This window comes from Excalfactoria chinensis, chromosome 5 (assembly GCF_039878825.1).
Source record: "Excalfactoria chinensis isolate bCotChi1 chromosome 5, bCotChi1.hap2, whole genome shotgun sequence".
In the NCBI taxonomy this organism is placed as follows: Eukaryota; Metazoa; Chordata; class Aves; order Galliformes; family Phasianidae; genus Excalfactoria; species Excalfactoria chinensis.
Genome location: NC_092829.1, coordinates 4,264,719 through 4,291,361, shown reverse-complemented (window position 1 = coordinate 4,291,361; position 26,643 = coordinate 4,264,719). Strand labels below are relative to the sequence as shown.

The following is a 26,643-nucleotide window of genomic DNA, read 5'->3' as shown; positions in this document are numbered from 1 at the left end:
GCATCAGTATGAATTTCAGCCCTGTCTGCATCAGCGAATTACATGCTTCAAAGCCCAATAGGGATCACCTACAATCAGACAGAGATGGGATCTGTCTCGTATTTTCCTATTTTTTCTAAGAAATAATTGGAGGAAATTAATGAGAAACCACAACATTTTCTCATGTCGCATATTATAGGGATTATATAAAGAGGAACAGTTATCTATAGAATTACGTCCTTTCAGGTTAGCAAATGAATTATTGCTATAGAAACCACGGCTTTTTTTCTCCTTCTCTTAACAAGCTACATCACGAACTCCACAGTCGAGAAATTTCTAACACCTACTGTAATGTTTACTGATTGGAGGCAATACGACTCTCATTATACCAACCAAATCGATCTGAACAACACTAAGCATTCAGGAGTATCTCTGAAGAGCTGCACTCCAACCATTTCTTTTACAAAGGCAGAATGCCAAACCAGAACTGTAGGTCAGAACAGCAGAGTGTAGGTTAGAAATAGCACTCTTGCAGACAGAACGTTAACCATTTCACTTACACGCAGCATTTTCACCTGAAGAAAAGCAAAAAAGGAAAGAAGAAAGCTTTACATGCATACAGAATGGAGACATGGAACCTGACTGCAATACTCATTCACCTACGTGAGATCTGGAGTCCCACACCCAGTTCTCCCTGCGGACTGTGTATGAGCCAGGCTGGCACCCCTCAACAGGGACAGTCTGCGTCGAGGCTGGCACCCACACCAGGGAAGGCACCAACTCCTTCCGAGAAGTGACCTCAATATGACACATGAAATGCGGATGCCACAACCTGCCATCACCATCAGTGTGTGAATGGAGAGCTACAGTTCCTAGAATAACCCTCCAGCCAGCAATGAGGCAACAACGATATCCTCTGAAAACTCACTTCGATATTCACTCATGCCCATTTTCTAGATTGGGAATAAAAAAGTTTATAGAGAGAATTCTTCAGAATTACCTTTCTTAAGGAGAGCTCTGCCTCTCCATTTCATTTTCCTTACAGAGACATTGCAAAAGAGAGACAGTACCAAAGGCAAGTTCAAATGAGAAGCAAAGCAATATGAGATTTCTAAGTGCCAGCAGTTCAAAATCAAGACCTTTTTTTCCTGTCCATTCAATACCCAGAAGTAGAAGCAACGTGACAAAATGTGTTTTGTTTCAGGAAGAGCCACCAAATTTCATTTTCAAAACCATAAAGCTCCAGAATGCCCTTCTTGTCTTTACATTGCAAAGCCCAACTTGGGGGCGTCATTTAGAGAATACTATAAACACTGACAGCATCAATGAACACAGGACTTCTGTATCATGGGTCTCCCTGTTCCATTTCATACTACCTTTCAAATAATACTAACAGTACTCTCGCATCTTTTGTACTCTCACCTCATCTTTTATACAACTTATTTTGTGGAACTTGCAGAAAACTTCTAACTTGTTTTGCTTCATTTGCTTTCCAGCCCCTTCACAGACCACAAGTCTTCCCCTCTATCTTTAACATGATTTTCACAAAGAACGCAGCTCGGTTACCCTGACTCATGCTTTACTCTACAGAACTACGTCAAAGCTTCTATAGATGTTAACCTGAACAGCTGGGTGGGAACACAGAACAACTGCTTACAGGCATGCATGTCACACGTTTAGTCAACACCCAGCCAAGGTACCAGAGCTTGACTTCATTAGGAAACTAACAAGACAGCTAACACATATGTGAAAGAAATGCAAGCTAACAGGAAGAGCAATGTGTACAGGATCCAGAGTGCAGATGAGTGTACAATCAGGTCAAGTTGTCAGTGTTAACGTAAACCTCTTTTCATCATTTTAATGTTTGCTTCTTGATGTTGAATTTCAATTAAGGAAATGCAAAGAATTAAACCTACTGCTACGTGTTAGCAACTTTGCAGTACATGAAGATGAGAAGCCTTAAAAAGCTCATCTCTACCAGGAAGAAGCATGAATCCAACCATCCCTGTACACAGGCTGTAGCAGAAATGGACGATTCAGGTAACGTACTATTTGCTCCCTCAAAGTCACTTAAAAGACCACATGAGAATCAGGAACTGTTCTGAAGCAGTATGGATGTATTTTAATCTTAATTAGTTGTTTTTTGTTTGGTTTTTTTTCTGACCATGTTTTGCATGTTTCATTAAGGCAAGAAACTAAAAGTGGAAGAATAAAAAGTCAGGTTGGGGTCTTCCAAAGATGATACTAAAGCCAGCTCTACAGGTAGGGTAGAATTCCTTTTAGACTTGCAAAATTCCAACTAAAAGCAAATTCCTCGCTCTTACTAGGGTCTTACATTAAAGTACCTATCAAGAACAGGTACTGAAAATACACTTCAAAAGGCTGCATGCTGTAATCTCAATTCTTTTGGAATCAGAAAAGTCTATCGCGAGACCGAAAGGACCAAACATTGCCTACATGTAAAACAGCAGGTATTTGGTTACTTCATCCTGAGAAGCAAACAGGGATGATTTCTCCTCTTGCAGAACAACTGAATTACAAACAAATGCAGCAGTAAACATAATTAGGTTCTTAACAAAAATTAGGTGACACAAGAAAAGCTACTATTTCTCTGTGGAGATACCGGACTTTAGATTCTATTCTCATTCCTTCTATCTGCAGTGCATCCTTTTGACTGCCAAACACACCCTTAGATCACAGCCATCTCATTAGGCCAGGCTGAAAACCAGATAAAAACCAAGAGAAATATCCAGATTCTTATCTGGGGTCAAACCAAGAGTGTTTGGGGTTTTTTATTATTTCATTTTATAAATTAGTTTTGTTTTTTTTCTACAATATCTGCTAATTTTTCTCACCTTTTGCGACACAAGAAACATCTGTTCTGTTATTTAAACCTCACGGTGTGAATCAGAAGTAATCCCAAGTTGCATTACCCACTGCAAGCATTGCCAAGAATCCAACCAGGTGAAAATGCTGAGCAACTCAATCCAATACAACACTTGTTAAAGTCAATGACAGGCAATTTCCACCTTTTCTTCCTTTAGAATCAACTCAGAACCACACAAGTCAGCTACCAGCAATGAGGATTAGCATCTCACCATCACAGTGCTGCTCCCATTCTTCAGAGTATGAAAGACATCACAGAACAACCATGAAAATCCTGAAAACAGTCATTCTAATTGCACTATAAATATTTGATGAAAGGTGGCATAATTAGAAAGACAGCCTGTGTCAAAACAAAGTTAGAGATTTTAATCCAGCTGCTGGATAAATAGTAGGGTCTATCATCACGAGCTGTAGCAGGTCTCTGCTCCATTACCATTATAAAAGATCCTACTTCAGAAAAACGGGATCCCTTTCCACCCTCAGAATTAGACTCTTCTGACTGACTTGATACTTTCATTACCTATTAAGTAGGTCTGAGGCTGTTTGATTGATTTAAGGAAGGCCTATCGCAGCAGGTCAGCAGCAGGCCAAGCCATGACAGTAAAACTCCTCTGCATTTCAGAAGATGAGACTGAGGGGTGTGGAGGAAAACCCATCATTCTGTAAACCTCTGTCCCATTTCCAGCAATATAACAGCATGCAGGCCCAAAATGAACAGGTCCAATGAAGGTATTCTGGCAGAGGAGGGGCAGAAGCTATTTTCACCTTGATTATTTAAATGAGAAACTCCATGAAATATAAATGCACAATCTGAGCAATTCTACATTTGCAGTGAAATAATGGCAAGGCATCATCATACACTCATCAGTTCTCTCTGCAACTGCTATTACTGCCCTTTAAGGGGAAGAAAAAAAAAAGACATTATAGCCAATTCTTTAAATGCTCTCTTACTGCAGCAATGCTCGGCCCACAGTTAAAACAAGTCCTATATCCTAGCAGTTGAATCAGGAATTGGATTTAATGGGCTAAAATGACAATTTTGCTTTGAGAAGCAAAATCTTTCCCTCTGCTACGCAGCTTCAGCATGGAGATGCTCACCTTATTTTTACATCTCTCCTTGTGAAATCCACTAATTCCAGGTGACAGCTTTTCATACCAACACATCTGCTTGTCCGTAATCTTTTCTTTCACTTCTTTACATTCGGATTATTCCTTAAAAACAGCCCTATTTCCTTCAGAGAAATGCTTTTTTTTTTCCCTCCTTCTTTTTTTTTCCCTTAAACCACCAAGCTCTCCCTCCCCCTTCTTTGTTTAAAACACACAGCACTTTTCTGCAAAAGCCATGAAAAAAGCCATCAAAAAGGGATCCGAGAAAAGGAAGAGATCAATCCTTAATTATTAATGCCGATATTCAGCAAATTCAGGCAACATTAACGCAAACAGACTAATACAGACTGCAACAGTTCACACCCTGCAAAATGTGGCCTATTCAGTCCTTTTCACTGCAAACAGAGGAAATATCCCAAAGGATTTTATATTCCACACACATCTGGCCTTACATTTATCTAATCAGACCATTATTTTCACATAGACATCCACTCTGTTTTCCGGAACAGTAATTAAGTCATAAAATTAACACCTAAAAATAGCTTCTTATTGTCCTTTTTACATGGAAAGCTCCAGCCTGCTTGCATGCTCCACCAGACAGTTCACAGAACAGAAATCTACCGATCTACCTCCAATCCACACTCTCAACAAGCATGCTAACGTTAACAGATTAAAACACAAGAGTCCTTACCTATGAGCTGCATTCTTTCAAATGTTAAATGGTTTTATTTCCTTTCTGCCTAACGTGCCCAATGCCTGGACATATTTCAGCCTGACTTCCAAATATATGTTTTCTTTCTCTCTCTCTCTCTCTCTCACCGCACGGCATCCGCAGTTATACAGCATTACTTACATTCTCTCTTCCACATAAAAAAAAAACAAAAAAAAACCCATAATAAAATAAAATAAATAAAAAAAGAAATCAGACATTACATGAAAGGCAAAGAAAGAGACAGCCCATTTCAAAGCATCTGGCAAGCCTCCCCTGGCAGCCTGCCAAGCCTCTGCTAAATCTTCCCTCTCTTTTGGAGCATGCTCACTCCACGCCAACAGAACCGTTGCTGTGGCAACACCGTAGGCAGCCTCCAAGTATGAACAGCCATTCTGTTTTCAGTGTGACAAAACCGCACGCTACAGGGGAAGCGAAAGGGAAACGATATTTGACCTTCCTCAGGAGACAAACTTCACTTTATTTCCCTATGTAAGGAACCAAACGTCGCCAAGCCTAACATGAAAATGGCGAGAAACAAAGGAAAAAACACACAAATCCCACCACCAATCCCCTCCTCTGACTTCATTCCTGGTTTAGCACCAGCACTAGGAACAGGTAGCAGGTATGAAAGGAACAATGAGAAACATTTCTGACCACAAGAAATTGGCTCACTTTGTGGAAGATCACTCAAAATAATGCTGAAATTTAGCCACAAATTTCAATTGAGTATTAAACTCCCTCCTCTTGGTACCATCCCTGACCTGTACAATCAGAGATCAGAAAGAAACTGATGTTGTGACTCACATCCAAAGGTAAGTGCTACACTGCTTTTGGTGTCTCAGGCAGCAAATAGCTCTAACCAGCACTATGCATCAGCTCCCACTTTGTCAACCTCATAATCTTTTGCTTTAGTAGTTTGTCTTCTCATCAAACTATTATTCACAGAAACAAGCTACTTTCTTACATGAACTACATGGGAAGCCCAAAAGAAAAGCACACAGCTATTTTCACACAATGCTGGATCACTACTATTTGGCTCAGCATCCTTCACTCGTTTCTCTTTCACCCAGATTCTTTCCATCACTCCTTTCTGCCTTGAATTCTTTATTTCTGACTAGGAGCAAAGGGAGGATGCCCTGCTCTGAAAACACACTGAAGTTAAGACAGAGCAGAACTTCATGAAGCAGAATAACTTTAGACATGCACGTTATTCTCTTATCTTTGAAGAGTAACTGAAATTGCCCAGACTTACCAGTACTTCTTCAGTTTTCTCTTCTCTTTTTATTTCCTCTTCATCGGTTTCTGCAGCAGCTCCATCTTCTTCATCACTGCTAGAGGATTCCATAATTTCACTTATGTCCATCTTCCAGTTCCGAGGAACAACCTTTGTGCTGAGAAACGTGCTTGCTTCCTGAAGCCCTACAGAAGAAAGGGCCTTCTTCATACCTCATCCCAAGTATCCATAATCAGAAAGCATTTCTCAATTTCCTTTTCATACTCTTGTAAATTAACAAAGCAAACTTCAACCAAAAATGATAGTAAGTGATGGCGTCGCTTTAAACACTCTGTCTATATAGTATATATTTAAAGATAGATTTTAAAAATCAAGTATTAGAAACTCAAGGAGCTTAGATTTGAGAACATCCATCCGTATTTTCCACCCAGAGGGTGGTGACGCACTGGAACAGGTTGCCCAAGGAGGCTGTGGATGCCCCATCCCTGCAGGCATTCAAGGCCAGGCTGGATGTGGCTCTGGGCAGCCTGGGCTGGTAACTGGCAACTCTGAACATAACAGGGGGTTGGAACTGGATGATATTTGAGGTCCTTTGCAACCCAGGCCATTCTATGCTTCTATGGTATTTCCTAGACAAGTGTCCTCATGAACACTACTAAGACTTACACCTATTTATTTACACAGTATTAAAGACCTTCACTTATCTACATTTTCCGTGCAGCTGTGAAGCTGTTTTGTCTCTGTATGAAAGTGGCAAATACTGCAGGAAAAGCACTTAAAAACAAACAAACAAAAGCTCCAAGCCATCACAGTTACAGTACCAGGAATTTCTTTGTTCTTTTCAAAAGATCTTCATGCCTTAGATTGTAAAAAAAAATAATAAACCAAAAAACAAAAACACACCAATATTTTGTTAAAGAAAGCTGCCTACGGAGATTCTGTTCCATTCATGTCTGGAACAGAAGTACTCTAATGAATAAGGGAGTGATGGTATGGGGAGAAGTCACTTTCATACAATGGGAATACCTCAGATTCTTTTCCTTCAATAAAGGGGAATCAGATTACTCCAAAAGAGGGACGTACTGCAATGAGCCATTCACAGCGTTGCTAGAGATGAAAAAGCACTAGAACTTAATAACTGCTGGTAGAGTTCCTGTACTCTGAAATAATTAATATGAACGAAGTACATGGGAAATCTTAAAACCTCCTCATGCTGTCTTACTTGCATTACATTAAAACCTCACTGCTATACACCTTTACTCAGATAGAAGGACCTCTTGGTGGTGGTTTTTCTCATCTGTATATTTGTTTTTTAGTAAATGTTTGAACATCTCTCCTTTAAAATGATGAAATTTGACTGGGATGAGCAATACTAAAAGTTGAAGATCTACATTAAGGTGAGAAACTGGCCTTCCACAAGCTCAGGAAAAACATGAATACCACGGACACATCATCCATCCATTCAGAAAATCAGCCTCTGTAATTATACTCTTCAATCAAGCATTCAATCCAGGCTATTGATATCAGCTGTTCTATTAAAGGTTACACTTCCATGTCTGGGTACTTTTCATTTAAAGACAAAACGTGTTCCAACTATAGCAGCGGTTTTAGGAGAGGTAACTCTATATGCCATTGTTCAATGATATTTCAAAGACTGTACCTCCAAAATCACCTTCTGAATTTGAATAAATTTAAAGTGGAATGAAAGAAGGAAACAAAACCAAATAAGCAACACTTCTATTAGTTGCCATGTTACTAATAAGGCAGTTGTATCCAAAGTTTCTCACATTTAAAGCTGTCTGCAGAATAGACGGCCAGCAGCATTCACTTCAAACCAATATGCAGTTGTTAATTTGGAAAAGTGAATGCTGCTGCTGTATGAAACTGCATTTTTAAAACACCCAGAATTTACTCAAAATTTACCTTTTTTAGGGGAGGGCTCCGACTTTGGTAAGTTTGGAGCATCGAGTTCCTTAATATCTTTTCTTGCTACTGAGTAACTGGAAAAAAGAAAGTGCTGTTATTTTTCTAACACAGTAAAACAGGTATTTGACTGGTACAAACAGAGACTTCTAGTATTTCTTAATTTCAAGCTTCTTTCCAGCAAGTAAATATGTAGACATTTGTTACCTGAAACATGTTTCAGTGACCGAATAGACATGCCTGAGTCAATATCATGGCTATTAAACATCACAACTCGTGCACTTAGAAAGAAAGTGAGGAAGAAGAGTGCCAGGTGGCCTTCACCAAGGATGTTTGTAGTTACAGAATGCTGAGAGAGATGCACTAGAAGTGCATGAGAAAGAAGACAAATAAGGGGAAACAGCCTCAAAAAACAGACTTGGTATTCTTTTCAATATACTGTTTCTTAAGTAACACATCTCTCTCTCACCAAATCCACTCACCCACTCAGTTTTTTCAAGGGGGGGTATGGAGTCAGGAAATAAAAGGTTAAAAGGACCTTTTTAATTAACTGTTTAATTAAAATAATTAATTTACATCCACTTTAAAAAAAAATAAATTAGAAGTAGATGTAACACTTTTTAAACTTTGCTATTTAAACTGCAATGGGCATCTTGGGCACACAAGGTAATGGGTCAATTGGGTATTGAGACTACTGCCATTGACACAGATGACGGCTGTAATAGTTAGGATATTAAGGATATTTCTTGAAACTGAAGCACACTTTACAGAACAGGAATGACCAGAAATTAACATCTGGTTGTTTGTTTTTTGAAGTTGCTGACTTCTTTTTCCTCTCTGAAGACACCAAAGCCGTAGTACAGATACAACACAAAGGGGGAAGGAGGGGGAGCACAAAGAAGAAATCAGTTGGAATTGAACTACAAATGAGGAAGGTAAAAACATATATATCAATTCCCTTAAACTGGAATTAAGCAGTAACTATGCACGTTACTGAAAACGTTCAATACTGCAAACCTTCTGAGGTGTGGAGAGCCATTTGTTTGCAGTTTTCACCACAAAGGAACTGCAACTGTATACAAGCAACAACACACAAAGTCAGGCCCCCTCCAGCTTTTTTTAAAGCTGTTAACATCCCCAGAAGTGATATCTTATATAGGAAAAGAATGAAAAAGTAGGAAGTCTAATAAAGGGAAGTTGTTACTTACAATTTGGAATCTGCAAAGGATCGGACTAAACACTGGTCCTTTTTCACTGTGACGTCATCGTTACAGCTGGGAGATACAACCTGAAGTTTCAAATAAAACACTGTTTTTTTTAAAGCAGAAAAGAACATGAACTAGCTTATCTTGAAAGGAGTGACAGCAGGAAAATAGCTGCTTCCTTGTTTCTTCTAGCATAATTTGGAGTTCTGAGAAAAGGAACGTGCTCCAATTGATATTACCAGAGCCAAAAATAACAACTTTCAAGAAGCAGTTTATCTCAAGCTATTTACTCTACTTGTCATGTACAAGCTGGAGAAGTTCATTAGTTCGTTTGTAAACTTAAAACTACTCCTCTACAGAGCTGACATTGCAGAGTCCTATTCACGCGCTCAGTTCTTTCTCCTGTTCATAGAAGAACTGCTTACAGCAACTATTCAAAGTGGGGGAAAAAAAAAGTTATAGTCCTATTTATTTTATATCAAATTCTGATCTGAGGCATTCATATAAGTAGGTTAAGATAAGTAGGTTTGGGTTTTTTTTTTCTTTTGAGGTGTAGGTAATATAAAGCAGTACAGATTCCAGTGCATCCTTCCACAACACTATTATCTCCAGAATTCTAAAAAGGTGATATACATTCATCTGCAGTATTTGTATTACCACGAACAAGCTTACATTTTATTCCAGACCATAACATGTGGACAAAAACACAATGAATGCAGATAAGCTCCTGGATGTACCAGAATTCAGTGGAAGGTGGACCGCCCCATTCAGACGAGGCAGAACAAGATGTTACTGCCTCTCAGTTCACAGAGACCTACTCAGCCACTAAGGAAGGTAATCCCCTACCTGGAACCAGGTGAAGTTCAAATCAGGCATTCATAAAGCAACATACAGCAATCAGAACACACATAGCAACACCACGTTTCACATTTGAAACTGAGGTACAGCTGTCTAACTCAGAGTCAACTGTGAACCCCTCATTAAATGGAATCTGCAAAACTTTGTGAACAAAATCTGTCCATCTGTTCAACGCTCCAAGCAACACCCAGATCTTTTTTGAGTGACAGAAGATGCATATTAAGCTTGTCTAACACTACTAGAAAAGCCTGCTCAAGTAAAAAAAACTATTGATGTGTATCTGTAAAACTTTTTTGGGCTTACAGAGGGTCTGCCTTTACAATATGAGCAAAGGCACTTGAATTCAGTCAATACTGATTGTTAGAAAAGGTAATAAACAGGATCAATCAATGTAGTCAAATGGAAATAGTAGCCAGCCTACTGCTAGATCAACTGGCCATTTCGTGTAGAGTGGAACTAGTACTTCATAAACCTGAAAGCCTAAGGAGGAAGGCAATCATTAAACAGCAAAAAATATATATATTCATTGCATACCAACCATTTCATGAACAGTTCTGACTGACTTAAGAGCCATTAAAGTTATACACAAATATCATTGTTTTCTCCTGCTGTTCACGGACACTGTAGAATATCTGGATTTTTAGAGAATGTGGGGAGCACAGCTGGCCTGACTGCATTCACAACAAGTGTGCAAGCTGTCCAATGCAAGAAAACTGTTCTAGGAGCACTGCAACAAATTGGATTATATTCTCGCCAAAAAAAATCAAACAGTAGTGTGAAATTGAAGATTTTGATACTTTAAACAACTTACCAAAGCTGGATACCAGTCTGCCTTCTCAGAATTACAAGTCACACTCACAACCTTGCCAAGCAATTCATCATTGAGACGCCTTTTATCTTCATCCTCTTCTTCACTACTTTCTTCTTCCTTTTCATCTTCAGTTCTGAATTATTAAAACATACAGTATTTTCAAGTTTTCACTTGAGGTTTAACATTTGAAAGCAAAAATACCTTACAGCCAGATCTTTCTTGCTTTTCTGTGAGGACTCGGAAATAAAGTTATAATTTTCAGGAATGAAATTGCTGGATATACTACTATATAATAAATGCACTGACCTAAAGGACTCTTGTAGAAATTCTTCCCAAGTAGTAGCATTCTGCCACAGCATCTTGTTGGAATTGGAGACGTGAGTCAGCAATTGATTGTGCATTGACATGACACATAGGGAAAGAATCTCCACCCTTAACATTTCAAAGCACCTTTTTTCCTACTTTGTAAAGAAGCTTAAAAATCCTACATTTCCTGACATCAGTTCATATTATATGAAAGGAGAATAAACATTCTTAAGGACACTACAGGGGACAAAACCAGCAGCAATAAAACTTCAGTTTCATACTATTGCCAAAACATGAACACGTCTGCAGGAACTGAACTTCAGTCCATAACCTGTGTATGCAGCTCACATGATAAACCGCTCAGACTGTTACAGCTTTAATTGGACTACAATTTCAGCAAAGGACACCAAGTGAAAGGAACAGAGCACTAACAAAACTCACACAGGAAGAGAAGATCTCCTTCCTCTATTAGATTTCTTCCCGATAACTGGAGTTCCAAAGTGCTCTGGGTTGGTTAGTGGCAGCTGATCAAGTGTCTACGTGAACAAAGAGGAAACAAAATTAATTTGCAGTTTCTTGTATAAAAAAAATTAAAAATTAACCCTCTACTATCCAATGTACGTCCATGTATGTTCTCAATGTATGTCCATCATCTTACCTCACTTTCTGCAAAGTGCCTTTCTCCCTTCAAGCATAATGAAGTTCGTCTCAAGGTCCTTTCATCACCATCATCGAAAACTAGAATGAAAGCAAGAAAGCACGTTAGCAGAAAATGATCCCACACTGACAAAACAAGTCTGCTGTTTATCATGCAATTTAAAATACTCTCTAAAACACAGTTTCAAAGACCTTCACTTTGACATTTATTTGGTTCACAAACGGAAGGAAGGGAAGTTACATGACTCAGTCTGAGGAGGGGTAACTTTCATTCAGACTCACATCAGTGCCCGCTAAGGCTTTTGGAGGCTGTAGCTTTAATATAATTTAGACATCCACCTTATCAGTGCATTGCACTACTTCAAGCCACAGCTACTGGCTGTATATGGCTGTATACCTGTTACTATTAACTAACAGCATTCAGGTTTTTTTGTTGTTCTTGTTTTTAAATCACCCATTTCTTCCTTACTCGGTCTGCCTTTTAATTCTCTTTCTCCTGCTGCACACAACTCCCCAAAGAAGTACAAGTGTCATGGCTTCTTCTACACCACCAACACTGTGCTACCAACAGCCTGTGAGTTCTGTAAACGTGACTTCATAGGTCTAACCAATTCAGAAAGAAGAGTCAGTAGACAAATAAAGACATAAAGGTTAAGTCAAAAGGAAGTTCCATCAGTTTCCAATATGCAGCTGAAGAAGTCTAGGACACTGAGTTCATTGTAAGTTTTCGCTGAGAAACATCTACTTTTTGGTCAGTTTAAATAAAACATTTTCACCAAGATTTCCTTTAAGATAAGGAAAGAAAAGTTACTAATTCCCCCACTTGCTAAATTTTATTTTAAATGGTTTCTTACCTACAATTTGAAGTAAGCAACAATATTCCTTTTATCTAAAGTATGTCACAGCAATAGCTGGTTTTTTAAGGAACACACAATATTTTGGCAATCCTGCTTTCCCATGTTCTGGTTCAGCTCCCACCGCCTGAGCCATAAGAACAGGCTCTTTTCAGAGAGCAGAGACCAGGTGGCTGCAGTCTGACAGTCCAGTGAGTTAAAAGTTTATTTGTATGGGTCAAAGGGCAGAATACTATTCTATATTTAAACTACTTGAAAAGCACTTTGTCCAGTAACTAACCTTCTTTTTGTTTTAATTAAAATAAAGAGCGTGGTGTTGATCAATGCAGTAATTTTGACATACTTCTATTAAAAAAACAAAACAACACGAGCTAGCAAAAATATAAACTAACCTGATTTGTTAGCAAAAATACCTTTCAGTTGCAGCAAGGAAAGTTTTTATCTCACTCGACAACTGAATAGAATGGCCACATTCTCAATCCCAGATTAAAACTTTACACTAGAATAATACTGCAATAACAGCTACATAATAACACATGAATACCAACTTAGTTAAGATTGATAAGATAAGGACTGAGATTATTAGAATTTCAGAGTAAAGACAGTGCTGTCATACATTGCAATACTGAATTATCTTAATGGCTTATGTCATTATGTAATCTACAGGAAGCAAATCACTTCTCTCCCTCCTGAACCCTAACATCTTAAGAACAGCAGGGAGATATAGGCCTAATTAGCCGTATTAGCCAATAACCTTTTCAAAACCATTAAAATATGAATACCATAAGAAGACCTGTCAATCTCAGTGTCAATAAAATACCCTCAAAATCCTCTGGTTTGGCTGATAGCTAAAGGAAGCCATCACTGATGCACTTTGCACTGAAGTATGCAGTCTCCCCCTCAGCAGTATCAGATGTTTATGTTTTTATATACGTTCCGGCCCCTCAAACTTTGAGTGCCACCCAATCTGTACATATTGCTATCAAAGTGTGTGTATGAATAATATTTCAGTGGTATCTTTTTAGGGACCCTACAAGTGCTTGCAATTTCTCATTGTTCTGAAAAGGTTGAAAAGCAGGTCATCATCACTATGCTTTCCTAAACACATTCATAACTGAAGTCAAAGCAGTATTTCACAAACATGATTTGGGGAACATAAGGCTGCTGATTATCAATAGGTAAGTTAATTGGAAACAGCAAACGGGTCCTGATACTTAGCAGTAAAGAAAAAGTACTATCAATCTACTTTATCCCTACTTCCAGTATTATCATCTTCATATGTTTACATCTCACTTTCGCAGGCAAATACAACTCCTCCTCTTGGAAGGAATCTGACTTAACCAGAAATATGCATTGATACTGTTAGCACCTTTACAGAGACACACCTCCCTAAAGTTAAGTAGGCCTCGTGTTTCCACCTCAGTTGCCTACTTCACAATCTACTTCACCAAATCTACTTCATCAAATCTACTTCACAAAACACGCTGCTCTTATTATACCCGCACCACTTTTAAATGCAAGTCCTGAGGGCTTTAAGAGAATGACTTTTCACCATACAGTCTCATATAGTAATGATTTAAAAGATAAAAGCATCAGGTCAGATAGCAGAATTTGGTCCATGCACTACATCAACACTGTGACAGCAGCCATGGCAGAAAAACATAACAGGCTCTTAAATTAAAATTGCACATTCATTCCTTCTTATCCCTATTCAAAAGTATAACTGTTTAGGGAAAATGCTTGGTAATAACAAAGAGACAAAAACTGTCGAATTGGCATTGAACAACTGACATGAATTGCTTTATTGTTTCCCAAACAGGTCATTGTTACACTTCCAAATTCTCTGACAGCAGAAATTCTTACGCGCTGTATTCCTTAAGGAAGGCTGCTAAACAGAATCAGCTATACAGAGGAGGAAAGGAAATGGGGATGGAAGACAGAGAGAGCTCCCTCCATACCCACGTACTTCAGCCGCTGAAAGGTGCACTCACAGTGTAACAATATTTACCACGGAAGAGGAACTTACAATCCTGCCTCTCCAAAAAAGCAGAAGCCCTTTATGTGACATTGCTGCCTAACCCTGAAGTGGGCACGTACTCATTGAGGGAACAGCCATGTCCCAGCTGGCTGCACCAGCAAATATTTCTGGGAAGAGAGCAATACCTCATAGCCAGGAAACTAACTCTACTATTTAAGAGTCAATCTAACAAAGTAGGAATGACAGGAGGAAAAGCTGGCCAGAGGCCTTTCTTCCAAGGCGTGTTATTTAACCAAGAACACTGACAGAAGGAGAAGAAAGATGACTAAGCAGCACAGCCTGGAGGAACAGTCTCTATTCGGTTTGTTCTCATTCAATTCCCAAGAATGCCCTATATGGAGCTCAATATGTTCCATATACAGCATTGTTAAACAGCGGAAACAAAATGGAACATTTCAGACTTTCATTGCATCCCAGCCTTCTCAGTAATGACAGGTAACAAACAGAAGTGGATGCACTTCTGTTCATGGAAGCTTAGGTAAGCCAAAACTACGACAGACAAACAAAATCCTCCATTGGGAATCGCTGCAATATTTTCCCTAAGCTAGGGAAACAAGTACCTCAAAATTCTCACTTCAAAATTGAGTCCATCCAACAGGCATTAAACAGCAGAGCTTTTCACTCTGGATTAGCAGTTATCCTCCATTCCCTGGCTGCAGCAGGCCTGTGCATGTCTCTACAAACTATTAACAACAATAACACTAATCCTAACCCTGCCTCACAAAAATGCTATCTCAACATCCATTCTCATTTAGTTATAAAGGAAATATTAAAAAGCCAACTAATCCAAAACAGTGCCTAAAAACTAGGGAGAAACACACCTCAAGCTACTGGAAATAAGTCATATATAAGTAAGATTATTTATGAGATATCACCAAGATTAGGAAAAAAAATAAAATAAAAGAGAGAAAAAAAAGGAGAACAAAGCAGGAGAGCAGTGGTAATGTCCTCAAAAGTTACATTACTTGAACACACTGCGATCAGTCTTACCTGAACAAGGCAGTTTTGTAACAAACAAGTAAATATGGAAAGCAACCCTCCAAGATGCATCTGCTTGCTAACAAGTCCTGTTACCACCCTTAACCAAAAGAGGAGAGATTCCATACTGCATAGCAAGGGAGCATTTTTATTTTATTCCTCTTCCTATTCCAAGTTTTCTAAGCCTACTAAAGCAATGAAAGTACACGCCAACTAGTAAAAACTGCCTCACTATTTCACTAGTTGCCTAAGGTGTCATTTGTGAGCTATCAGAGATGCCATCTATGACTATCTATGAACGCATCTACAAATGAGTGAAAGCTCTTTAGCTTTTCATTTAACAATTGTGGAAACAATATAGAAAGTACCAGGATTCAGGCTGCGCTTGTTGAATAACCTTGCAGATAAGGACTGCACTAATCACTGACTCATCGTTGTACCAGGATGCTGCAATGTACTCTGCTACTTCGGAGACCACACAATTCTGTGATCTGTTGTATTTTACAAAGAAAACAACTCTAGAGGAACTGTTCTGCTCAGGTACGTATGAAATGTCCCTGAAAGCACTAAAGAATAAACCTTGACACTCCCCCTATAGAAGGCTATCATCTTGTAAGAACCTACTGCCTGAAAGCCTTTTTTGCTGAGATGTTATAGCAATTTTACTACTGTTACATAGATTTGAAATACAAAAAAAAACCTCCCTGCATTTAGCAAAACAGTACAGTGTTACTGTATACAATATCAAACAGCATTACTGTACCGTTTTGTACCTCTACAGTCTTATTTATACACAATAACTTTTTTATAAGGCACTGTCCACATTGTAACAAAGAAGGTTTACAAGCAAAGGCTCCATGCTATGAGTTGTAACACGGCTCAGTTGGTGCACTTCCCCTCCCACATGTGCTCCCCTACCTGCAGGTGCTGGAGCACAAAATGCTGTGCTGCTCATTTATTTCCCAGGTTCTTCAGAAAGCAACCAACTCAGCTATGGCACAGTTCTGTGTGCGCTGCAGCACACTTAATCCATGATACGCCCTGTGGAGTGACTCTGGTAAACATGGGATTTCTTTAAAATCCAAGCAAGCAATATTTTAGAGACAAAATGAAGCAGCTGGTGGTGGGTCAGGGAGGACTGCAGTACCAGTGAAGGGGGGCTGACTGGACAGTTCCCCTACCACACTTGTCCTTTAGGATTCCTGGGTGACGCACACATAGCCAGAAGATGAAGTGATGCTTCTGGTCTGTACAACTCAACAGGATGCTGGGAAGAAGAACTGGTCCAACCAGCCACACAAAAATGACTCCAGCTTTGCGCATACTACAAAAAGCCTGCTGGAGACATTATGAAAAGACAAACTGGCAAGCCTCTAGAATGGATGAAATCTGGTGACTGAATGCTTCTATCCACCCTCCAGACAGGAATGAGGCATGCACTACCCATCGCTTCCTAAATGTGATACCTCAAATTGACACAACCTGTGGCCAAGACCTCATTTCCACAACAACCCAGACCAGCCAAACTTTACCTGCATAGGGATGAACAGTCAGCTATCAACACCCCCACCACCTCAGCACACACACTCAGATAACAGCATTCCTTGAAAAATGCCACGGTGACCACAAGAGAGGAGGAAGTTACCCCATGTGAATCTGCAGGGCAGCCCAAGCAAGGGAAAGGGGCTCACAGAGATCTCACAAGTGGTGCTTGGCCCATGGCACAGCTGGATAGGCCATGCTGATGTACAGCACTGCGCCAGAGCCAAAAAGGGAAACTCTTCTGTCTTTACAGATTCGCAGAGCATTTAAAAGAATGAGCAAAATTAATTACTATTTATACTAAAATATTCTGCAATTTCAGGATAAGTTAAAAAAATAAAAAATAAAAAAGATACCTTACATAAAAGCCTGAAAGCAATAGTTCTCTAAGAAATATAAAAACCACACTCCTTTTCACTCCAAATGGTATAAAAAGCACTACTGTGACAGCAAGGTCTAATAGAAACCACAAGTGCTCATCAGTGCTTTTAATTTCTGTATTTTCCTTACGTTTCAGAGGTAAAATGATTAAAGTTAGCTGCATGTTTTCTCTTTCTTTAGAAAGACTTCTCCATGATTTTATCGCTCAAGAGACACGACACAAGGCTCAGTGTATTTGGTCTGGTTTTACTTTCATTCAATGCTGTAGCAGTGGTTAAATTGCACATCTTCAACAAGAGATCTAAGCACATGCAGGTTACTGGTATTATCAAAAGGAAGATGATACTTGTTTTGATGAAGCAAGAAAAGGGAGTGATTTAACAGCAACTCTTCAGACTGAAGAACTGAAATGCAGTTTTGTACTTTTATGTAGACACTATATTGCTTTCAGCTTAGAAAAGAAGCTGTACAAAAGCGTTTCCTTAAACTTATATGCAAGGATTTCTGTTTTGTGACATTCTGGTAATGATAGGAAAACTCCAGAAAAGGAACACATAACTATGTGCGGTGTGATGTGTGACCTGTCTTATAAATTAACAGAGAATTGAGTGGATGTTCAGTAAGTTAGCTGTAATTCAAACGTGGCTCAGCTGAAAGCAGATCTGACAGACTGCTCTAATGCTACGTAATTATCACTTAGCAAAATATCCGGCACTTCAAAAACACCAATGCAGCACTTCAAAAAACTTTAAGTTCATTTAAAATAATTAAGCTTTAAAAGACTAAAAACCCAACCGAGCCATTTGTTACCCAAAGAACTTACTCTGCTAGCCCTGTCATCTCTCTTTAGATTCAATCAAGCAGACGAGAGGGCTCAGTTGTGCAACTGAGTTTCCCAGACTCTGTTAAGTCTTCACTCCCCACAGCTGTGTCTCTTCACCTACTCATGCGCTCAGAGATTTTTGAAGGCATTTCAAATAGTCCAGCTGAAAATTTCAACACGACTAAATGGCTACAATAACAGCATTACTATATGTGGTAACAGGTGAAATAGCGATTCCAGAGCAGCTACCATAAAAGTAGAGAGCCTTACTTGTTTGGGGCAAATGAACACCACTAACAGGCAAAAAAACAAACGTTAAAAGAGATTTTGTGGATCTGTTATGCTGGTGATAAAAGCAAATTATTATTTATTAATTAACCCACATATATTACTGATCTCCCTACCCTTATCGGTTGTACTTTTGAATCACAAAGAGATGATCCATAAAACAGAAAATAAATAGTACAGGAGAAGCACACACTAAAAGCACAAGCTTTTTCTTGTGCTTTCCAATTGAAGCCTGACCATGGTTCAGGAAAACATTTCAGAGCTGGAAAAGCTGTTTAATCCACTTCCCTTTCAACTTCTTAGCTTCAATTGAATCAGTCAATAAGACTGCCAAGGAGCACAGCCACCATCTATTAAAGGGGAACCAATTCAACTCTTGTTTACTTGACAGCAACATAAACATACACTCCATACTTATCCAAAGCTTTCTACAAAGCTCCAATGGGAGAAGCAGGCTAAAAAATAAGGCTTATTTCTCACACTCCAATGTTTGTGTACTCAAGCAAGAGCATTTCCACAATTATAAAGTTAAATAGCCAAGTTATAAAGATATAAAATTCTCAATGTGCTTACCTTGGTCAACGCTACCTCTGCTTTCAGTATCTATAAACACAACACCACATCCTGCTCATAACCACTTTAGTAAGATCTAAATGCAATCCCAGAGTCTTACAATGGTATTTTCAGATGTATATGTACATATACCCTATATGCCGTATTACATACTGATTTATCACACAATTACTTAAATCCCCTCTCATTCCCAGCAGCTCCAAAGTTTAACAAAATCCTAGCAGCCTTAATATGAAAAACATACAACCTTATTTTCCTCCATTCTATCTGTCTAAATATACTTAAGAAAGGGAAAAAAAGAAAAAGGTAGGAGGGATTGATCAAGTATGTTATATTGTACTATAAGACCCAAAAGACTGAGTGCATTCTGCGCTCTGAAATAAGCCTGCCTCTTCCACCTGAATACCACAACTTACAGCTGAACCCAGAATTCTAGAGCTACGTACACTCTTGAAAGGAAAAAAAAGATCAGAGAGTCACAAGATAGTTAAGGTTGGAACAGAGCTCTGGAGGTCACCTGGTTTCAGCACTGCTCCAGCATGGCCATTCAGAGCAGGGTGCTCAGATGGCTTTTGAAGACCTCCAAACAACAAATCCCGCAGCCTCTGAGCAGGCTGTGCCACAGCTTGGTCACCTGCACAGTAAACGGGCCCTTCCTGATATTTGCTAATGATATATGACAGTTAAAAAAAAATAAAATGCAAGGAGCAGTGAGCACTGTCAGCTGGAAAGTCAACCAGCTTATATTTACAGCATGCAATAATAATAAACGTCTCGTGATAAACCCTTTGAAATGATTTCCACTGACAGACTTATCGTGATCCCATCAAAAACTAAATAATCTCAGCTACTGCAATGGGAAATTTGGACTACTGAAAGTATTTTGTGTCTTAAAACACACAAACAACACAAAACCAAAATAAAAGTGATATCCCATGCTAGATGGGACTCTTCAGCAGGGTACTGAAGAACATGAAGAAAAACCTGAGCTGACTGTATGGAAGGATATTAAGAACAAACAAATGCAGAACAAATATAGTGGAGCAGAATGTCAGAATATACAGTACAATTAAGAATCTTCCAAGTTTGATACTTGCAAAGCTATTTGATCCAATTACTGGGGGGGTGTTTTTGTTTGCTTATATAGTATCACTTGAATCTTGCTGGCTATTCCAGTGCAAGAGCTACTTCAGAAAAGCCCAGATATCAGAATAAGCAATTCCATTTATTCGAAACAATGACGTTTCTCTTGCAGTGAATCCTTACTCAACACTGAAATTGTGATGATCGTGCATTCTGAGGTTTGTGTCAGTAATTAAAAAAATGCGGCCTCCTGCAGAAGCAAATTTGTTTTCTAGTTTACTTTAGATTGAATCGATGTTTGAATACGATTTAAGGTTACAGTTAATTTTAAGTTAGGAAAAAAACGCCCCCTCTTTTCTTTTTAGGTGTAATTCCTTTAAAAATAATAAAATAAAAAAAGTTCCTTTCTTCTGCTACTCCATACAAAACACAACCCTCAGCTCTACATAAAACAGAGGAACCACTTCCAAACATACAGAAGCTATGGGTGCTGCTGCTGTTTTTATGAGACTGCATGCAGTGAAAGAACGCTTGCAAGCCAGTCAGTCAATACGTGTCACAAATACTCAGCCAGAAGTGCTATTTTGAAGTTCATGTCTTAAAATCTGCAAAACCCATTCTGAATTCCATTGAGTGAAACCACCATCAGCATATGGACGTTGTGCCAAATAAAACTTGTCTGCCGAGCCCTTCGCTACAGCCTCCTTCGACATCAAATAATTATTGTTCTATTTTTAAGGAAACGAGATCTGGAAGACTTAAAGTTCCCTTCAAAATCTCAGCTCTTACAACACAGAATATAATTACTTACGTTATTATCTATAATTAGAAATGTATTATTCAAAGATTAGAGACTGTCAACCGAAGCACGTGGCTACTTACCTACAGTGTACCAACTAGCATCTGTTAACTTGCTGATAACAGCTTCTTGAAAGGATCCATCAGGCATTTTGGTTTCAACCATTGCACCAACCTGACAAAAGGGTTATCCCAAAGTTACACATAATCCCAAACTCAAATAAGGGAGACAGAATTCATGCAAGCATTATTTCTTCTAAGTAAGCCAGGTTTTTACTTTGATAATGTTGAAGATTCGTTTTAGCTAAATGTTACTTTGTGAAATGTAGTTGCATAGCTAGTAAGAACAAAGATTCTTAGGGTGAACTCTAGTTAGACAATAAAGCAGTAAGGACCTTGGGGCATCCAATTTCAGCATGACTTATCCTCTAACAAGAAATAATACAGTGCTAATTGGAAACAAATATTCAACTATTCAATCAAAGTAACTCTTATTTCACTATGGATGTGTGTACAATCACTACTGTTTCCTTCACTTTAAAACACCTCTAACATTTTTTCTTTAGTGCACCATCAGCTAGATCAGACTTCAGGTAACATGGAATGGTATTTGCAGCTACTAAAGATGATCTCTAAAAGGTCAATTTGCAGTGTTCTATAATGCAGCTGTTTTAGCAGACAACTTTCAGCTACTGTAACAACACAAATCAACATGTATTTTTATATAAAATACATCAACTACTTTAAAAACACTTTTAGAACAATCATGTTTATTACTATCTAATGGGCTTGAATTTACCCTTGTGGAATTAGGATCTCCAGGTTTCAAAAACAGCATGTGCAATTCTGTTGGCATATGAAGCTACATGGAGAACAGGAATAAACACCTAAAAACTACATGAGTTAAGACTATTCAGAATCAACCCAACCAAAAGCAACAGGCCTCCTCCTGTTGATTTACTATGAGATTAAGCAGTAAAAGGCATACATTATACATACTCTTAGAGGTCCTTTCACTTGATCATCTTGAACTAACTGAGTTGAGTTATCCCCCTTCAGGACCACCTGAAAGACATTCATAGGCTTGTTAATGCATTCCTTATTTATAATGGCATAGTAAAAGTCTAAAACCAATAGTAGTAATTCAGAAAATCAACATTTTCTCCATCAAACGCAGTCAAACACAACTGAATGCAAAAACCCTTAGTGTGGATGGCTTTATTCACAGGAAGGCCCAACCTGCACACTGAACACTCAACCTGAAACACTACAGTCAAAGAAGAGAGCAAATAAAACATCAGATGTTCCAAGGAAAAGAACTTCAGCTTTTGATATGAGTTTAGATATTGATGCAACCTGGGGTACACGTGGATCTGAGCCTAGAGATCAGATGATCTGTGTGCTTTTTCTCTACTTTACCCATATCACTTCATTGACAACACATTGGGTACTGAACTGCAATCAAAATACAACGCTCTCTATGCTAAATACTTATCCAGAAAACACTGAACAGACCACAATACCACCACTGCTGCTACCATGAACAGGAGAAAGTTTCTATGGTAAAGATGAGAACCACTAAAAGCGTGATTAAAATCACTTAAAAAGAGGAAGTAAAACACTTTTCCCTTTACAGTCCTGTGTTTGAGAGAGTAAGCATGACAACACAGAAGGAACATAAGCCTGGGCAAGTTGAATCCCTGAGTTTGCAAAGATTTAGCTTAGAAACATAGAAGATGAATATTTAGATGTTAACGGACTAACTGTTTCACTGCCATTTCCTATAGCAAAAAGACCTACCTGAGTACCCAGAGTGTATGATCCAACAATTCCCAAATTCCTACCTTTTCTCAGGAATCAAAAACTCATGGAATTCCCTTTCCACCGATTAAGATGCCCAGTTTTTGTGCTCCCCTGTCTTTATCATATAAGCACAATTCACACTGCAGCTGTACTTATAAAAACCAGTAGCGTGTTAAAATGCATCCTGCAGTAACATGAATTCAAAACAACACAATTTGTTTTTATTTACAATTCTCTATCAGCACAGAGATGAATACAAGTCGTCTGGCTACTCAGGAAAAGCCTGATGGACTCTGTGGACTTCAGAGGTAGATGGGGGCGTGCCCATACAGTCCACATTAAAATATCACGATTACTGATACAACTTCAACTGCTCTTTTACAATTTAGACTCAGCGACAGGAATGGCCACCAAGTCAGAGCAGCCTCGTGGATCTACAAAACTTATCATGGAGTAACAATGCATATCATTCGACAGAGAAACTCGCACCTACAAACAGCCTTAATACTCAGACCAAAGACACAGGTGGGAAAACGAAGGATGTCAGCTCAGGAAGGGCAACACGTTGCTTTCTAGGAAGCAACTCCTTCACACAGATTTCAAAGAAGGGCACAAATTTCTATGTACTCACTAAGAACAGGAGAAAAGACTGAAAGATCTGAACTGGTTGTTTTTTAAATCATGACAAGAACTCTGATATAGTTGATATACTCTGCCTATGTAACCAAAGAGGCTGACAGCTTGTTCTACTTCATGTAAGCATTAAAGCACATGAAAACTTAGACATGAAGTTACAAAAAGCTTTCATCTCTATTTAGCAAGGTTTTGGGGGTCACTAATGCCTTATTTACATATCCTGGACAGTTATCTTGAAGTGGAAAGAATGTAAGAGAACAAAGCAAGCTCTATATTTACTTTGCATTCTTAACTCTTATTTAACTAGGTTTGACTCTTGTTTTCCCACATTAGCATTAACAATAGAACTGCAACAGTAAAATAATGACCTTCTTTTTTGTTTGTTTTGGCATAAGACCAGTCACCATAAATGAATATGAAGTGTCAGTACTACACTTGCACAGGAACTTAGCTACAGTTATGCATGCTGCTGTGAAAGCAGCAGCAAGATGCTTAAAACTAACAGATAACTCTCCTGGACATCTTGAAAACCTGATCTAAGAAGGTTCTTTTGCCACCTTTTTGGTTCTTACATTGATTTATTATAGCATCACCTCTGGAGTAAAACTGACTGTCAATTGGAATGAAAGGGAATTTTTGCTCCTGAAGCATTTGCTTATTACTCATGTAAAGCCATAAGCCTCTATGAGAATCTTCAAAACTGACTGCTGTAAAACTGATGCATTCACAAACAGGAGGCGACTGTGATCAGGAAGTAAGCAGCACAGACAGGTCATGTTTAAGCCCAGTCCTGTTTCAGCATCCACCTGAACGAAGACTTGGAAAAAATCGTAACTCATTTCTGACTTAAAATTCAAACAGGAAAGCAATGAACGTCCCCTCATCTTCAAGATTTTGATCTTCTCCGACAGCTCTTTCAACACAGCGCTTTAACAAAGCCGGCACAAACCACAGCATACTACCTTGACTTTCACAAGCCTTTTCACTGTCTTAATCTTTGCCTCGCAGAAGGCACCGCGGTACTTGGCACTGACATCCGTTCCCACTGTCAGGTAGGCAGGCTCATCTGCTGCCTGGTAAGGAGCAAAAAAACAGGAACAAAGTTTAGTCCTCAGTTATTTTTACAGCTATAACAGTGCACATTTGATTTCTCATCTGAACTTCTCAATCGTGACACTACATACAAAGTCTGTAATCAGAAATGCCACCAGATTGCTCTTTAATAAAACAAAAAGAAATAAGTTACAGCAGGTTTTGCTACACACAGTGATGCTGAGCCCTGATTCTGTCTGCTTAGTTATCCTCCCAATGTAAAGGACCACCAAAAAACACCTTCTTACTTTCTGTGCCATGCCTGGCACACCTCTGTGGGTACTGAACTCACATTAAAACACCTCATAATAAAAAAGGTAATAACAAACAATAAAAATGACAATTAATTCAGAAGAATTAAAGAAATCTTCCAACAGCAGAACTGCGGCATAAAAGATAACCACGCTTTTTCCTGTTGAAAGCAGTCCTGTGAGGCAGACAATTTGAGACTGCTATCATACCAATAACTACAATTACGTCTATAGCATTCTATATATAGGAGTTTTTCCTCCTGCTGACTAAACGGAGACCTCTAGAGAGATTTACTCTCATCATCTGAGCGGTTGTTAACTATTCTCTTTTTCTTGCAATCCCTTATGAAAGCTGAACTGCCTCACGCTCGTTAAGAGCAAGAAATATTTCTCCTCGTGTTTTCCTTAATCTGGACTTTATTACTTCAAACCTCACTTTATTGGGCATGTAAGAAGTGGTAAACAAGGCCAGAAGCAGCACGCCAAAACGTCCATCGAGACAGGAAATCGGCGCACGACATTAAGGAACTGTTTTGCTGCTGTTTAATTGAAGGCAAGAAAAGTTTCTCTTTCTTTTGTGCGCTGCCCCGCCGTCTCTGAGCCTTTGTACTGGCCAAAAGAACCAGCAGCAGCACAGGCGGGACAAAAGCTGTGGTTTTGCAAACTTGCAATAGCAGCTGCTGATACAGGAAGCATTTAAAGGCAGCACTCCGATGGGGCAGCAACTCAGTGCGTTTCCAGACAACCGCAGCTAAAGCAGCGGCGAAAAATGAAATTACCTCAAGGAAAGAGAGAGAAGAGTTCCTACCTTCATTTTTACCGGTTATGTGAGGGATTCCAGCTCTGAGGCTTCTCCTCGCCGCAGCCAGGCAGGGAAACGCTGCAACACAAGAGCGGGAGCTGCTGAGGGTCTCCGGCCGTCAGAGGGCGGCGGGCGGGAGCCTCCGCCCGTCCCGGGCCGCTCGGTGCGCGTCACGTCGCCATTGCTCCCGCTCCCGGCGGCGGCCGCGGGGCGGGGAGGGCCCCGAGGCGGCAACTCCTGACGGAGGGGCGTTGGGGCCCGGCCTGCCTCCCGCCTTCCCCGCCCCTCCCCGGCCCTCGCAACTTTCCGCGGCCCGCCGAGCCGCTCCTCCCCGCCCCCCTCGGCCGCCGGAGTCGGGGCTGGAGCCGAGGGGAGCGGGACGAGCAAACCCCTCCCCGCGCACCCGGGGCTGAGGGGAACGGGGGCGGGAGCTCAGGGAGGCTCGGAGGGGGCTCGGAGGCGGAGTTCGGAGTCCCCGTTCCCGCTGCCCGCTTCGCGGTTGGGGGGAAGGGAGAGGCGGGCGTCCCGCTCCCCTCAGCCTCAGGCCGTTCCTCAACGGGGCCGGGAGGGCGGCGGGGCCGGGCGCTCCCCCGGGACGGCGGCGGAGTTGCGGCTGCCGAGCCGCCCTCGTTGCTTCCTACCTGGAAAGTCGCAGCGAAGTGGGCAGCGCCCGGCTCGGCTCGGCTCGGCGCCGCAGTCCCCTCCGCGACGACGACAGCCCCGCGAGCGGCGGCGCTGAGCGCGGCCCCGCTCCGCCCCCTCCTCTCAGCCCGGACTCACAGCGGATCGCCAGCGACGAGCCCAATAACAAGCTGTTGAGCAGAATCGGTCCTGCTCGAACTCTCATTGGCCCCCTCGTGACGCCCCGGGGGCTCTGCCCCGCCCGGATTGGGCGCCGCGGACAGCACCTCCATTGGTCGCCGAGAGCCAGACGGAACCTATTGGTCAGACATAGACGCAGGTAGAGCCTCGGAGACTTTCCATTGGCGTTTCGCTGGAGCGCCCGTCGATTGGCGGCGGTTG

General features: G+C 40.2%; 1 protein-coding gene across 4 annotated transcripts in view; it reads right to left on the bottom strand.

Annotated features, from left to right (window-relative positions):
- The window catches only part of ARID4A (AT-rich interaction domain 4A), a 43,806-nt gene extending 17,404 nt beyond the window's left edge, over positions 1-26,402 (bottom strand). For all 4 annotated transcript variants that reach the window (XM_072337646.1, XM_072337647.1, XM_072337648.1 and 1 more), the window contains exons 1-11: positions 26,262-26,402; positions 25,627-25,698; positions 24,438-24,548; positions 22,036-22,101; positions 21,121-21,211; positions 11,680-11,759; positions 11,463-11,557; positions 10,716-10,848; positions 9,050-9,129; positions 7,842-7,918; positions 5,937-6,103 (exon numbers count right to left, since the gene is read on the bottom strand). In XM_072337646.1, coding sequence (XP_072193747.1) covers positions 5,937-6,103; positions 7,842-7,918; positions 9,050-9,129; positions 10,716-10,848; positions 11,463-11,557; positions 11,680-11,759; positions 21,121-21,211; positions 22,036-22,101; positions 24,438-24,548; positions 25,627-25,632 — 906 coding nt within the window. In that variant the 5' untranslated portion in view covers positions 25,633-25,698; positions 26,262-26,402. The remainder of the gene's footprint in view (positions 1-5,936; positions 6,104-7,841; positions 7,919-9,049; positions 9,130-10,715; positions 10,849-11,462; positions 11,558-11,679; positions 11,760-21,120; positions 21,212-22,035; positions 22,102-24,437; positions 24,549-25,626; positions 25,699-26,261) is intronic.
- Between the last annotated feature and the right edge of the window lie 241 nt (positions 26,403-26,643).